The following is a 15,830-nucleotide window of genomic DNA, read 5'->3' as shown; positions in this document are numbered from 1 at the left end:
CCTTATCATTTACATGAGTACTAAGACATTTACAATATCAGTGAATGTGAGAACAAGAAAAAACACTGTATTCCGTATGCTTGACCTGCTTCCTGAATCAGAACATTCTTCACAGTGAGCCTGCATCAGCATCAGCATGAGCATGAATATAACACCAACCACAAGCCACATGAGAACTGCTCATTTTCCCCGAGCCTGTGTGCGTGGAAAGACTGAATCTGCTAACAGATCATGCCTTCTAAACCAGAGAGTCTCAACTCTACTCTCCAGACATTGCTGTAACAGGTAATGTACTTCACTGCTTTGTTCATAAGGAATACTGAAAGCTGATACAGAGCAAAAATGTAGACCATCAGGGTGTCCCCAAGGATTGGGCTGGGAAACACTGCTGGAAAATATAGAGGAAATCCTCGTACTCACACAGAGAGAAAGTCTAGCATAGTACTCATTAAATAATGCATTGACTGATACATACAGATCCAAGAGAAGCATTGCACATAAGACAGAACAGATTGCCTGCATCCGAAACAAATAATTTAGCCCAGATTGAGTCATATAAGATGCTGCTAAAAATAACAATAATAAAAAAAACATGATAAATGAGGTTAAAGCCCTAAAAAAGTGTGGTTATGCAACATGTTATTTCTGTGATCTCACAGGCTGGGCTTTAAGCTCCCAAATGGCCCTTTTTAAGGCCTTAAATGCTAAATGCTTTTCTAACTTTCTCCATCATACAAATCAGTCTGCGCCATCAGTGATGCCGTTAAGCAGAGGAGAGTGTGAGAGAGAGAGAGAGAGAGAGAGTGAAACGTCCCTACTGACCCTGCTCAATACCAGCTTTATTGTGCCAACACACAGTCGATCACAAGATACAAAATCATATCAGTATAATTAGCTATTTATTATACTATATTAAAGCACAATCCTGAAGCTGTATCACACGTGCTGGATATTACATAAATATTAAATATTACACGCATCACAAATTTTATGTGAAGTTAAATTTACTTTAGTTTTTTCCCCTATATTCTTGAAGACCAAATATCTCAAATATAAATAATAATCCACTAGGATAAAACTAAATTAAACAAACTAATCAGAATAAAATAATGTAAATATAAATAAGAGTGTGGTAAGATGTACCTTTTTAGGAGTAACAGTGATGTTCTTAAGGGCAAAAGCTTTTTTTTTTTACTAAATTTGCAGTTGTGAATATTATATTTAGCAAGTAAACATAAGATTTATTATGTAATACATAGCAACCTTTCTATATTCATAATCATGAACTCCAAATAGTACATGTTGAGAAAACTCACGGCCAGCACAAAATAATAAGATCAGACCAACATTTCTCTCTATGTATTTATGAAAAGCTGTTTGCGGCTGTCTCAAAATGTATATTTAATGTCCATGACTTTCTAAAATCTTTTAATAGAGCTTTTAGTTGGAAAAACCTATGAATTATTCCATATCATATTCCTAAGCAAAAAGACATTTCAAAGATAAAGTCAATATTTTTATATGCATTTTATATATTACAGTAATTCCAGCATGAGACTACATATGGGGTGATGATATTTAATTATGAGCACAGAGTATCGTACATAAGCTAGCCTTTGATTTAATGCTAATAGTACATTATTAACAAAGGTGATTCACTGGAACTTCATTTTCCCCCTAACCTTGCTCAGCATTTTATTCACTGGTCAATAATATGTCAGATTAAACTTAAGAATGAATAAAGGGAGCATGCCAGGATCCTGTTTCCCAGATTACAATCTTCAGCATCTTGAAAACTTGTGGCCACAGAGTCTGAGGCTGAGACCAGTGTTAAAATAAGAGTGCCATATAAACTGAATATGGATTTTGGCTTTTTTATGGATTCTCCCTTTACCCCTTTGAATATGGCCCTGCTTTTCATATATCTACAACGCTTTGACTAAAGAAAAACACATTTTAACATTGTACATGGTAGAATATTGGTTGGAACTGTCTCACTACCATGTAAGCTTTAGCTTAATATTAAAGCTTTTAGATCAGCACACAAGGTGCTCAAACCTGCAGTGCCGGTTTGCCGGAAAAAATAAGGATAGGAAAGAATTTAGACTTTAGCATACATTGATAATCATGCTACATCTTAAAGGAATCCTCCCAGGCCTGTTAAAGTGTGCTGTGAAAGTACTACCTAGAAAAACCTCGCCTTGCAGTAGGACGAGAGAATTCGAGAGAAAAAAGCTATACCAGGGCTGCTCTACATATCACATTACTGTAGTGACAGAAGGAAAGCTTGTTAGAGTCCTTTCACCATCCATGTTTCATTCTAGTGTGACACAGCCAACAAAGCTAATGCTAACGTTTCTCTGGTCAGGACCATGTGGCTGTTAGTTCAGTCACACAGGGAATCACACACAGTGATGCATCTTCTTAGTAATAATAAAAATTAAAATGACGACAAAATAAAATCATGTTTTAAAGAAATACCCTGAAAATTCCCAGCTAGAAGACGGTTAATTCTCAGCTAGAAATCATTTAGTGAGATCATGCCAAAGCAAATTTAAAAAGAAGACATCCTTCTGTCCTGAAATTTAGACAAGATGCAGTGCTATGCGATCTGGCTAATGCTGCTCTCCACAGTGATGGGGTCTCTTTCCATGAAGGACAACAACAGTGAACACAGTGAACACAGCCGGCATTTTGGCACTTAGGAGGACAGGGATTATGACACACTGCTGAAGGGGAAGAGAAGACTGAAATGTAAAAGAAAAAAACAAACATGAAGACTATTATCTACACATAGCCATATACATATACAGAGTGTTGGTTGTTAGCCAAGGCTGCATTTTCAGCACAGAATGTACAACATAAACATTCTTCTTAGAAGATAAATACAACTAGATTTGCATTTCCATAAAGAAATACACAGTGCTCACAAGGACCTGAAATAGATGGAGGGATTACATTTTTTAATGATGTAAGAAGGGAAATGTAAAAAAAATAGGAAAGACAGAGAAGGAGATAAAAAAAGACTAGATAAAGTAAAGAACAGGAATGAGTGAGTGTGTGAGTGAGTGTGTGTGTGTGTGAGTGACTGTGAGTGAATGAGTTAGTGTGTGACTATGAGAGATTGTGTGAGTGAGTGAGTGTGTGAGTGAATTAGTGAATGAGTGAGCATGTGAGTGAGTGACTTTGAGAGTGTGTGTGAGAGTGAATGAGTGAGTGAGTGAGTGTGTGTGTGTGTGTGTGAGTGAGTGTGTGTGTGTGTGTGAGTGAGTTAGTGAATGGGGGGAGTGCTACAGTGTGCTGTATGTGAGAGTTTAAAGCAGAGCTCCTGATTGGTCAGCTATAAAGCCTGCTATGACATCATCAGGTGGCAACTGGAATTTAAACCGACAGACAACGTATTTCAACAAATGTTTTATTAAAAACTAAAAACAGATTCTCCAGTTCTAGACAAAAAGTCCTTCCTTCCTCGAAGCAGTTTGAACAGTCTGTATGGTAAGAGGTTAGGTCGAAAAGAGCTAGGAGATTAATAATAAGAAGATGACGACGACTGAGGAATAACAATACAGTGCTTGCCTCACATAAGACCAAAACTCCTTCAATGCTGAATGAAAGATATTCAGAATGAAATGGAATAGAATAGCAGATATTCAATGACGTTAATGTAATCACAAAACACTGGACCTGTGGGGACGAGATTTAAATATATTTGGCACTCACATATGGGCTCACATAGGGAGAAGTGTCAAGGCTGTCTGTGTTCACCAACACCGGGGCCGGACTTGCCTGAAAAACACACATATAAAGTCAGTATCTGTATACTGATGAGCACAGACTAGCATGCTTACTCCACATTAATGCACATTCTCTCATGGTTTGGAAATAAAATTTTAAAAAAAAAAGCTCAAGAAGCAGCAGCTACATCACCATAATCAACAGAACACAAAAGACACTTACTCTAGGCATGTTGATAGAGTCTTAAACAGGCATTTGCAACAGATTAACAGCACAGACTGTGTCCATAAACAGCATAACATACTGCAGAATATACAATTCTGAAGCAATAATGCAACAAGCCAAGCCCAACTAAACCCTTCTGCAGACAGACACCACCTGCATCACGCATATGATTGCTCTGAAGGTGCAAGTGCGCATCAGTAACATAACATGGCATTCTCACATTAATCTCTCAACATGAGCATCATGGAAGTGGGAGGAGTGAACACATGAAAGAGAGAGAGAGAGAGAGAAAGAGAGAGAGAGAGGGAGAGAGAGAGAAAGACCTGTGACGTGGGTGCAGGGATGACAGTGGTCTCGGCTGGGACTGGCGCGATAGGGATCACAGGGATTATGGGAGCAGGGGGAGGAACGGCATCTGCCTGCTAAACAATAAACAGCGGAGGTCAAAGTTCAGGCCAGATGTCACTCAGCCATATTGAAGATCATGAGAGATCCTATAGCATCAAACTGTAGAATAAAAGACAGCTAGCACAGGGAGAGAGCAGGGCAGGGAGGGGTGCTTATTAAACAAAAAAAAATCATATCATCATTAAAAGTGGGGATGGGCAATATGACAACACAACATACAATGACAAGTTCATGATACACCATATATACAGTTAGGTCCATAAGTATTTGGACAGGTTTTTGTATTTGTATTTGATCAGAAGGTTGTGGGCTCAAATCCCAGCAAGGCCCTTAACCTCAGCTGCTCAGTTGTATAAAAATAAGATAAACGTAAGTCGATCTGGATAAGGGCATCTGCCAAATGCTGCGAATGAAAGGAAAAAAAAAAGAAAAAAGAAAATGCAAATTCAACACTCCAATGAACTCCAGACATTTTATCTCCTTAATTTGTCACGAAATAACGAGGACACAGGCCACACCTGGCCATGAAGCTGCTAATCAGTCAGTTGTCCAATTAATTTTGAGCCTGTGATATGGAGGAACTCTCTAATAAATGGCTGTAATTTCCAAATGGTTAATGTAATATTTTTGTTAAACCCCTTGAATTAAAGCTGAAAGTCTACACTTCAATCACGTCTTGATTGCTTCATTTCAAATCTATTGTGGTTGTGTTGAGAGGCAAAATTACGAAAATTGTGTCACTGTCCAAATACTTATGGACCTAACTACAGTTTCAGTACGTGTTTTTATACCACAGTACTGCTGAATTCTCTAGTATTCTCTGTATGGTCAGAAGTTGATTAATTTTTTATAACTGTAGTACTGACTGTAATTCAATACACAGGTTTATGTTAATGTGCTCGTGCTAATACGTTATCGTTTCTATAGTAAGAGCTAATTCACAGGGACTTGAATGGCAGACATCAATCTAATTATGTCATGATAAACTGATTAAAAACCTGTCAATATTTATCTAAGAAAAATGTCTAATTATTGATATGCATACAGTACGATGACGCTTTCTCCAGTGAGTCAGTAAGTTTTCTTGTCATGGAACAATCTTCAGGACAGAGGAACTAACTTGATAACAGGAACTAACTTGTTTCTTTAATTTTCAGCAACATCAAAGTGGATAAAAAGTATGAAGTGAGTGAGTGAGTGAGTGAGAATCAAAACTTCTTTGGCAAATTTGCTGTGGCTTTGGGACATGCTGTTACAGGAAAATAATCCACTTTGCTTTGTATCACACGTACAACAGCATGACCTTGCTGCTATTTATTCCATATTTAACCTCTACAGAAATAATTATTTAACAAAAATAAATGAGGAAAGACACAGGATTGATACAAAACATTTTAACTGTGAGTAATGGATGGATTTGGTCAGTGTTTATAAAGGCACTGATGATAACTGCAATGTTCTCAGATAAGTACACTGTGCTCTAATATATCACAAAATCAGTATCATATCACCCAGTCCTAAATAAAAGTAAAGTAAAACTATAAATGTTTATGAAACTGTGCACGATTAACCAAAGTCATTTACCGAAGGCAATAATAATACAATGAATACAATTACTTTTATAATAATCACATTAAAACTGTCATAATAGTTACCTAATAAAGTATATCATCAGGCTTCATTATTGCTTTTGCTTTGCAGTACATCATAAAATTTCATTTATATTACTTTTCATTGCTGCCATTTCAGCGAGAAAAGCTATTACTAAATCTAAAATGAAAGCTACATCATAAAGAGTAAAACAGCAGGTTAAATTTCATTTGAAAATATTACAGCATGAACAGTGTGTGACAGATTTCCCCTTTGAGTTTGTATAAGACTATTATATCTTTGTTCTCCGCTCTTTTTTATGTCCTCCTGTCTTTACTGTCTTAAAACACCAGAATACTGTCTCATTGTAATCATGTGCTATTTGCCACAATCATGTTAAACATTCTGTGGGTCCATGAGGAGAAACAAATAACTGTTTGTTCTGCCAAAATCTCAGAGTTGCTTTAGTGTGTTTGGCTGGAAAATCCATGAGTTTTGAAGAAATGGCTTTAGAGTTAAGAAGTTTCTGTTCACTTCAGAATTCTAGCCACTGCCATAGTCACTCGAATCATCGATTAAATCAAGCGAGCCACTGGCACTGGCAACCATATATGCCCCTAAATTTTTTTCCCCTATGCTCTGGATCATTGATCACTGATCTCCACATTCCAACACTCTTGTACAAGCTAATCTTCTCATGTGTCCATGGAAGTCTGTCCCAGAGCGCTACAAGCTATTATCATGGATTTTCAGCTTAATGTAATCTGGCCTTTCTATTTTGGAGGCTAATCAATGTTTTGCATCTAGTCTTGCAAGCTAGCTTCGACCTATAGCAAGAAAGTCTAGTATTTTTAGTTAGTAGGCATTGCTAAAATCCACCTGCTTTAACAGAAAGAAGCCAACATACACAAGCAATCAGAAACCGTTTCAATAGCCAGTCAGCAAATGCTCAATGGTATCTCTCTTAGTCACCACTTAAAGGTTCTAACAAAGCTCTAGAGTAAATTTTAATGGTTGAATGTTTTAAACATGGGCCATATTTTTAAATATACACTCACCATCCATTTTAATAGGAACACCTGTATACCTGCTCATTTATGCAGTTATCTAATCAGCCAATCATGTGGCAGAAGCACAAACTCATTCAGATACAGATCAAGAACTTCAGTTAGGTCGTCATGGGCACAGACTCACTGATACTAGACACTTGAAAACTTGAAAAATACCAGGTGATTTCTTTTTCTAATATTCAACTGTCCAATTTCGGTGAGTTTGTTTTTGGCTAACAGGAGTGGAACCCAATGTGGTCTTCTGCTGTTGTAGCCCATCCACCTCAAGGTTCGATGTTTCGTGCATGCTGAGATGCTTTTCTGCTCACCACGGTTGTAAAGAGTGCATTATTATTTGGGTTACTATATCCTTTTTGGCAGCTCAAAACCAATCTGACCATTTTCCTCTGACCTCTCTTATCAACAAGGCATTTCCACACACAGAACTGTTGCTCACTCAATGTTTTTTGTTTTTTTGCACCATTCTCTGTGAACTCTAGAGACTGCTGTGTGGGAAATTCCCAGGAGATCAGCAGTTCATGAAATACTCAAACCAGCCCATCTGGTACCAACAACTATGCCACAGTTAAAGTCACAGAGATCACACTACTTCTTCATTCTGATGTTTGATGTGAACATTAACTGAAGCGCTTTACCTGTAGCTGCATGATTTTTTGCATTGTGCTGCTGCCACATGATTGGCTGATTAGATAACTGCATGAATGTGCATCGATTTAATAAGAATCGAAATCAGTCAAATCAATTATACTTTACTATAAACCAATTATTATTAAAAAAAAACAACTGGTGTTCAAAAAATATTCTTATTTTTAAACTGATGTTTAAAAAGTCTAGGCAAGGGGATTTACCAGTAACTCTAGTACTTTAAATAATTCTTCTCTGCATCACCATCATTTGCAAATTAACTGTAAGCCTATCCCAGATTCTGAACAAAGTTGGTCACATGTTGATCGGAGACTACTAAATTCTGTTCAATCATATATCGGTGCGGATTCAGTGGTATCATCAAACATCCAATTGTTGCCTTAAGAATTGAAATCTTATCGTTACTGCATCATAGCAGATTCAGTGGTATCATCAAATATCTAACTGTTGCCTTAAGAATTGAAATCTTATCGTTGTCCTATTGTTGCAGATTTTGTGGTATCATCAAATATCGTATCGAAAGTGTATCGTATTGTGTGGAAGCCTGAGGTTTATGTCCCTAGAGAGAATGAACGTCTATGTAGACTATTTTGCAGATTTTTTACATGAACCCATAGGTATTATAAGAAAGGTAAAATTAAGCTATCAGCAACAGGAAAACTGCTGTAGATATATAAAAGTCAATCTGACAATGATAAAATGATGAGAGTGCTTAATTGTGATTTAATTTGTTTAAATAACTGACACAATTTTAATTTTCTCTAGTTTATGTGATATAAAGGCATACACTATTGTGTGTTCTACTGCTAATGTTCATTCTGTCTGTGGCAGTATAAAATGATATGTTAATTAATATTGAAGCATTAAAACACTAAGCTAAGTTTAAGTAATTAATATTTGAATTTGATAGTTCACCACCAAATATAAATGTAAATACCTGGCAACCTGCTTTTTAACTTTATAGTTTCACTGAGTCTTTATAATTTTTGAGTTAACTTTATAATTTCACTGAGTCTCAGTCCAATTACTTACTTAAATACAATACACGACACACTGTACATGGAGTATATAAACACACACTGCTCTTGAATCATAGCTTAATTAATTTTGTGTGTACATAGTGCCCTACTGGAAATGAGGTTCTAATCTCAGCTGGGTTTCCTTAGAAACAAAGAACACAGAGCCTCTTATGATTCTCATTAGCAGTGTACCTGTCATTTCTAAAGGTCCATGAAGCTGTAGCCGAGTATGTACCTGCTGTGAGAGAGGATGCAGAGCAGGCATTTGAAGGAGAGAAACAGCCAGTGGGACACATCCGATTCCCCAGCTTTCAGCACTCTCCAACAGCTGATTCACAGACAAACCACCCAGCCAAGAAAGAATTAAGAGCCAACACAGAGCCGGAGGAAGCTCCTACAGCGCAAATGTCCTTAAGTACCCAAACAATACTCCTAATGGCCTATATTCTAAAGAGCATCTACCCAAGCTTTTGCAGCGCTGTTATTCCTGGACCTCAAACTGTTATTACGAGATGATACACGGGACAACAGCATGAACAGCATGATTAGCAGTATTCTTGGTTTCTTACATAGTATTTTGTCATAACAGTAACAGCAAAGATTAGTATGTCAAAATCATTAGCATTGATTAGGGGCTTCAGGTTCTAACCAGTGTCGTGTCTGAAAGGTCACAGGTTACACCCAAACATTCAATACTGATTTAATTACTCCATATAATGAAGTAATGTGTTCTGTGAACAGATTCAGTTAAAGACTCACTCATATTTAAATAGGCTACTAATAAATAGGTTACTGATAAAACTTTCCTTATTCTCCCAAGCATTATATTTCCAGGAACACTCTTAGCCCTGTCATATCTAACATGAAGAACCTTTTCTTTTTTGCACAGATCTTTCTTATACAGATCAAGCACCAAAAGCATGTAGGTATGTAATTTCCAGTTTGTGCTATACTGAAGTATAATAAAGATTTAACTTTTTTAAAACCTTTAGTATAGCTTTATAGACTTTATTAAACCTTACACACCTCACAGATTTTTTTTTGCTTGATGTCTTTTCTCCAAAGCAACTAAAAACTGAATAGTTGTATCTTATCTCCCACCCATACCCTTACAATCAGTAGACGAAAGCCCAAAATACAGACTGTACAGGCCTAGCATTCCACCATGCACCACTCCAGTTAGGTATCACACAACTTCTTAATTTTTCAACTACTACCCTCCACAGAATTATACCGAGAACACATACCTTCTCCAGTGAAATAGTACCAAAAGAATTTTCAAGCCACCAGGCACTGGCAGCTGCTCTCACTTTAGCCTTGCTTTTCGTCGGGCTTTTCTTAACACTCAGGTTGGTGAACTTGTGTCTGTTCTTGGTGGAGGCAGGTAAAGTGCAGGAGCTGTAGTGTGGGTGGAAGCCCAGAGGAATCTGCTGCTGGCTGGATTGGGCTTGCTGAGGCTGGTAAGGCAGGTGATGATGAGGAAGATGATGGTGGTGGTGTTGCTGATGGTTATGGCTTTGGAAGTGGTGGTGGAGCTGGTGGAACTGCGGCTGCTGATGAAGCTGAAGCCGTAGAGACTGTCTCTGTGGGTGAACAAGAATGCTCTGGTAAGACTGGATGTTCTGATGGATCCTAGGTTGAATGCAGTTAGCTACTTTGGTGACACCAATTCCGCAGTCCTCGGAAGCTCTTGCGCAGTACTCATGGTTGTGGTAGTAGGTGGTCATCTTCCTGGCAGAAGGGATCCAGAGAAAGGCATTAAGATTCCACCGGTTCAGCGAGAAAAGGGCACAGCCTTTAGTATGACGTTTGTCCTTCTGTTGGCAGGAAAGCGGACCCAGAGTGGCAGTAAATCCAGTCCATTCCTCTGCTTCCAGCCCCCTCTGTTCCTGCTTCCACTGTTCTGCCAAGCTTCTCTTGGACTGTGACTCTCTTCCTCTTTCTCTCCCTCTGCCTTACTCAACCTCATCCCCCTGCGCTTGCTTGCCAATTAATGAGCTCCAATGGGCACCACACATGACAGAGCACAGACTTTTTTTTTTTTTTTTTTTTTTTTTTTTTAACAGGCATGAATAATCAATGCTCCATTCTTGATTTTAGCTCAGGCATTCAGCACTTGTCTGGGATAGGTTCCACCCCTGTGCAGTAGAGGGAGATTTGCACAGTGCCTTTCCGATTTACAGGGCTTTTGTGTTTCTCCTTCATGGAATTAGCACAAATCATAAATAGGTCACAGAGAATAAATGCATGGTGTACTGGATGTATAGCAGACCATTAACTTTTATCTGCACTCCATAATACTTTCCAAACTAAATGGTACCGTTTACTGTAAGCCCTATAAACGGATACTTATGTAACTCCAGTAGATGGCTTTTACCGAACAGTATATGAGAAGTTCATGCACAACATCTGAAAGCACCATTGCTTCAATGATATCGGATGTACAAGCATTTGCATTTTAAGAGGCTGCATGCTACATTCTCTGATACAGGAATTGAATGCATTTGCATATTACAATCAAATTAATTTTTTCATTTGTCACTTTTATCCTAAGGAATAGCTGAGCAGTTATTATGATTGCACGTTTATTTTCACACACAAATTGCTTCCAAAGCACGGATCAATTTTGCAATTTAATAGGTCACATTTGCTATGCACACAATTATTGCAAAAAATTTAGAAACTGCTGGCATACAGTACTGTGCAAAAGTATTGACACCCCCCTTTTTATAGTACAAATTTTGTTATAGATTTTTTTTATTTTATGACTTCTGCAGTATGGAGTCAGTACAAAAACATTTTATATTTCCAAAGATTACTTTTCCAACAAAAATTATATGTTACAGAAAAACTTTTGTATGACAGTAAAGGATGCAACATATTACGGAACAGATCACTTTTCTGACAAAAAACAAAAGGAAGACTGCCAGGTTCTGCATGAAAAACAGAAGCAAGTGTAGCAGTCAAAGCCTGCAGAAGAGCTGTCGCAGATTCTCCAAGATGCTCAGTAAAACTTTCTAACCAGTTTCCTTACAAAACTGCACAAATTGTACCTGAGACCACGTTTTTGTCACACCAAACATTGAATCTGTTCAGTTTATTACTGTTTACTGCTCTTTACAGTATTTTTTATGCAGAAAAAATATTTTTGAAGGCATCTTTATTTTACAGCACTTCTTTGCATGTGCCAAATGCTTTTGCACAGTACTGTATATACAAAATTATTCACTTACATTTACTGTCATCCAGAGCAACTTACATTAAGTGCTTTATCGTCTCTATCATGTTAGTTCACTAGGTCAGGGACTAAGAACACCATCAGTCTTTTTAGTTTCTGAGTTATAATCATTTGCATAGAATGGCTTCTTTGATCCATATATTCAAGAAAGCATTCCATTTCTTTTTCAGACCACCACTTGCCTTTTCCAGCCACTGAATTAAGAAAAAGATGAGCTCAACTAACCACGTCACTCGCTGACCAGCCCTGGGATTGTATCAGTTTTACAAATTTATTGTGGGTCATACCCTAGTGAGTCGCAGACCAACATTTTCAGAAGGACAACAGTTAACGCCAACACGTTATGGTGAACAGCTCAGAGCCTCTAAACATCATATCCTGGGTTCCTAAGTGTAATGCGTTTCCTCTGGAGAGTGCAACTCAGGAGTCCAAGGCAGTTCATTGACCCGAGTCACTGGGATTGATGGCATTCCTCTATGCCCTGATGACTGGAATGAGACCAGCCCCTGACAATCATCTATTCGCTTGTATGTACAAAAGAGGGCAAATATCACCTCCTCCAATCAGATATCATCTCCTCCAATCTATGACATTGCATGAGCTGTAGTTAAAAGGAAAAGCAATATTACTTCCCCTGGTAGGTAGCTGCCAAGCAATGAGTGAAACAGCTAGTGCATAGGAATCACCTGTATTCAAAAAAGATACTCTTTCTTCCCGTTAAAAGCATTTGCATCAGTGCCTTTTCACATGTGGAAAAATTTCTAAAGTGTAGACCAATCCTGTGTTAGCACGGGCCCATGGCTCATCGAATGAATGTTTCCTGATGACTGCACCCTTTATCATATACGCTTCCATTTCATTTTCTCTGCCCTTCCTAACACAAGCTCTGTGCTTGAGGCAAATCACCGCCATAACATGTCAAGGAACGTACGGTGTAGTGATATTTAACAAGAAGCTACAGTCAGGTTTATTACTATGTTACATTTCCCTCTCAATAAGCTAGTAAATGAGTGGTGCTATCTTCAACATAACAAGGGCATTTTAATTTACCTATGCAACTAAGGACTGAAAAAGTAAATAAGGCAGCACAAATAATGAATATTTTTTCCATTCTCTTTTGCATCTGCCTCAGTTTAATCGTATTCAGCTTCAAAATGTAGTACACTCAAAAAGTGTGTCCCAGAAATGATACACTGGAAGTCCAAAGAAAAAAAAACATTGCAGTAATAAGATTCATGCTGTATAACAATTTTCAAATGTAAAGTGTAGTTTACACAAAAATCTTCATAATCTTTACTATGAAATGGTAGTGTCAGCTCAAGGATAAGTGCTGCTTATCCAGTGTCTTATTGCTTTATACAATCTCAATCGATGGTGTTGAGACACTACAATAGTCTGGAAAATCAATTGAATCTTAGTATAATCGGTATTTAAAGCAATTCCAGAGTTTCTTGTGCATCTTGAGAGCTTTGAGACATGGCATGCAATCTAATGCAGTCTAGACAACAAGAAAAGGTAATCCTACCCTACTTACAATGCTTAGCGTTAGTGATGTACACTTGCTCTGTTTCAGTTTGATAAGCCCATCAGCTGATGAATGCTGACATGAAATTGAGGTTGGTGAAGTTCTGCATTCAATTCAGATGTTTTTGCTAACTGCTCTGCTAGCTATCGAGATGGCAGTGGAACTTGGTAACAAAGAAAATTAAGCTAGTAAGGAACAAGGAAGTGTGATTTTATTCTCGTCATTGATGTTTTCAAAATGATGAAATTAAAATAATGGTAATGCTATTCCACTCCACTTTGAAACTACATTACATACAAACATTTTACTGCCCAGAAGAAAGCAGTAATTAAGACCGGAAATCTGCAAAGTAACAACCCACTCTCCCTAACCTTTTATATATAGCAGATATATACAGTAAATGGTATCTAAATGGATCACAGTTATTGGGTTATACACACATTTGTAAGGAGTTAATACAGAAACTGAGCACATTGGTATTCAGACCTCAGACATTACAACCGACTTAGGCGCTACTCACTACTGGAGTTGTGTGGAGACGTATGTAACTTACGCATGATTCTAACCTTCAACTTAAAGTTACAGTGTGTAGAATTATTGAGTAAAATGATAAAGAGAAAAATGTGATGATTAATTGAGAGGGAAAATACTGTACATTATGATGTAACTAAGCTGTTATGAGTCAACTTGAAACTCCTGTAATTATAATTCAAAGTCAGCACTGTCAGCAGATCTGTTGGGAAATTGGTATGCATATGCTATATGCCAGGTTAGATACGTCAAATGTCAAAAGAAGTCTGACAACATGGTCACTGGCAGGAGATGAGAGAGCATGAGAGTGTAAACCTGAGATTGAAAGATTCGATATTATACTATGAAAGGGAAAAGGATTCTGGAATGACATTCAGACTTGATATTCGCCCTCATTGTGGAGTTTGTATTGTTACTCAGTTGTGAGGTTGTTTTCCTAGAGAACTCCTGATAGTTGACTAGTGACTAACGGGAGATGTTGGCGAGTTTCTTCATATTTTTGCATTTCAAACTCGGCTATATCGGGTGGGAGTGTGCATTTCAAGCCCTCTGGTTGCCAGACTTCTGTCTTTTTATTCTTTTTATTTTATTCAGGCTGGAGAACAAAAAAGTTTCTAGAATTTACTCAGAGTGGTGTAATAGAGAAAAAACATCCAGTGAGAGGCAGGTCTGCAGACGGAAATGCCTTGATGAGAGAGGTCAACGGAGAAAGGTCAGACTGGTTCGAGCTGATGGAAAGGCTCCAGTAACTCAGATAACCACTCTGTACAATTATGGTGAGCAGAAAAGCATCTCCGAATGCACACCACATTGGAGCTTGAGGCTGATGGGCTATAACAGCAGAAGATCAGGTTCCACTCCTGTCAGAAGCTGAGGCTACAGTGAGCACGGGCTCACCAAAATTGGACAGTTGAAGACTAAAAAAATTGGTTTGATGAATCTCAATATTTTCTGAGGTACACAGATGGTAGGGTCAGAATATGGGGCCAACAGCATAAATCCATGGACCCAACATGCCTTGTGTCAACAGTCCAGACTGGTGGAGGTGGTGTAATGGTGTGGGGAATGTTTTTGGCACACGTTGGTCCTGTTAATACCAATCAACCATCACTTGAATGCCACAGCCTATCTGAGTATTGTGCATCCCTTCATGGCCACAATTTCCCCATCTTCTAATGATTACTTCAAGCATGATACTGCAACATATCACAAAGCAAAAGGAATCTCAAACTGGTTTCATGAACATGACAGTAAGTTCAGTTCTTCAGTGTCCTTCCCAGTCACTTCCCAGTCCAGTAGAACACCTTTGGGACGTGGTAGAATGGGAGATCTGCAGCATGAAAATGCACCTGAACAATCTGCAGGAATTGCGTGATGCAATCATGTCAACATGGACCAGAATACACATATATATACAGATACATGTAATATATACACATACATATATATATATATACGCGTTCCGTTTCCGTCCGCAGAACTGCCACTCACTGGATGTTTTTTCTTTATTGCACCATTCTTTGTTTTTTGCACCACTCAGTGTAAACTCTAGAGACTGTTGTGTGTGAAAATCCCAAGAAATCAGCAGTTTCTGAAATACTCAAACCAGCATATCTGACACCAACAACCATGCCACAGTTAAAGCCACAGAGATCACACTTTTCCCCCAATCAGATGTTTGATGTGAACATTAACTGAAGCTCTTTACCTGTATCTGCATGATTTTATGCATGCTGCTGCCACGTGAGTGGCTGATTGCATAACTGCATAAATGAGCAGGTGTACAGGTGTGTGTGTGTGTGTGTGTGTGTAATATATATATATATATATATATATATGTGTGT

At 38.0% G+C, this 15,830-nt stretch overlaps 1 protein-coding gene across 24 annotated transcripts in view; it reads right to left on the bottom strand.

Annotated features, from left to right (window-relative positions):
- Positions 1-15,830, bottom strand: part of dlg1a (discs large MAGUK scaffold protein 1a) — a 119,634-nt gene that overhangs the window by 37,381 nt on the left and 66,423 nt on the right. For 15 of the 24 annotated variants that reach the window (XM_053232082.1, XM_053232088.1, XM_053232085.1 and 12 more), the window contains one exon: positions 3,721-3,786. The exons of 1 other annotated variant lie outside the window; for it this stretch is intronic. In XM_053232082.1, the coding sequence (XP_053088057.1) occupies positions 3,721-3,786 (66 nt within the window). Of the gene's footprint in view, positions 1-3,720; positions 3,787-3,957; positions 4,239-4,283; positions 4,383-9,939; positions 15,729-15,830 lie in introns of those variants that run through there. 8 more of the 24 variants (XM_034310591.2, XM_053232086.1, XM_053232096.1 and 5 more) reach the window with 4 other exon arrangements.

The sequence above is a fragment of the Pangasianodon hypophthalmus genome, chromosome 2 (genome assembly GCF_027358585.1).
Source record: "Pangasianodon hypophthalmus isolate fPanHyp1 chromosome 2, fPanHyp1.pri, whole genome shotgun sequence".
NCBI classification, from domain to species: domain Eukaryota; kingdom Metazoa; phylum Chordata; class Actinopteri; order Siluriformes; family Pangasiidae; genus Pangasianodon; species Pangasianodon hypophthalmus.
Note: the sequence above shows the minus strand (reverse complement) of the source record. Positions and strands in the feature narration are given on the sequence as shown.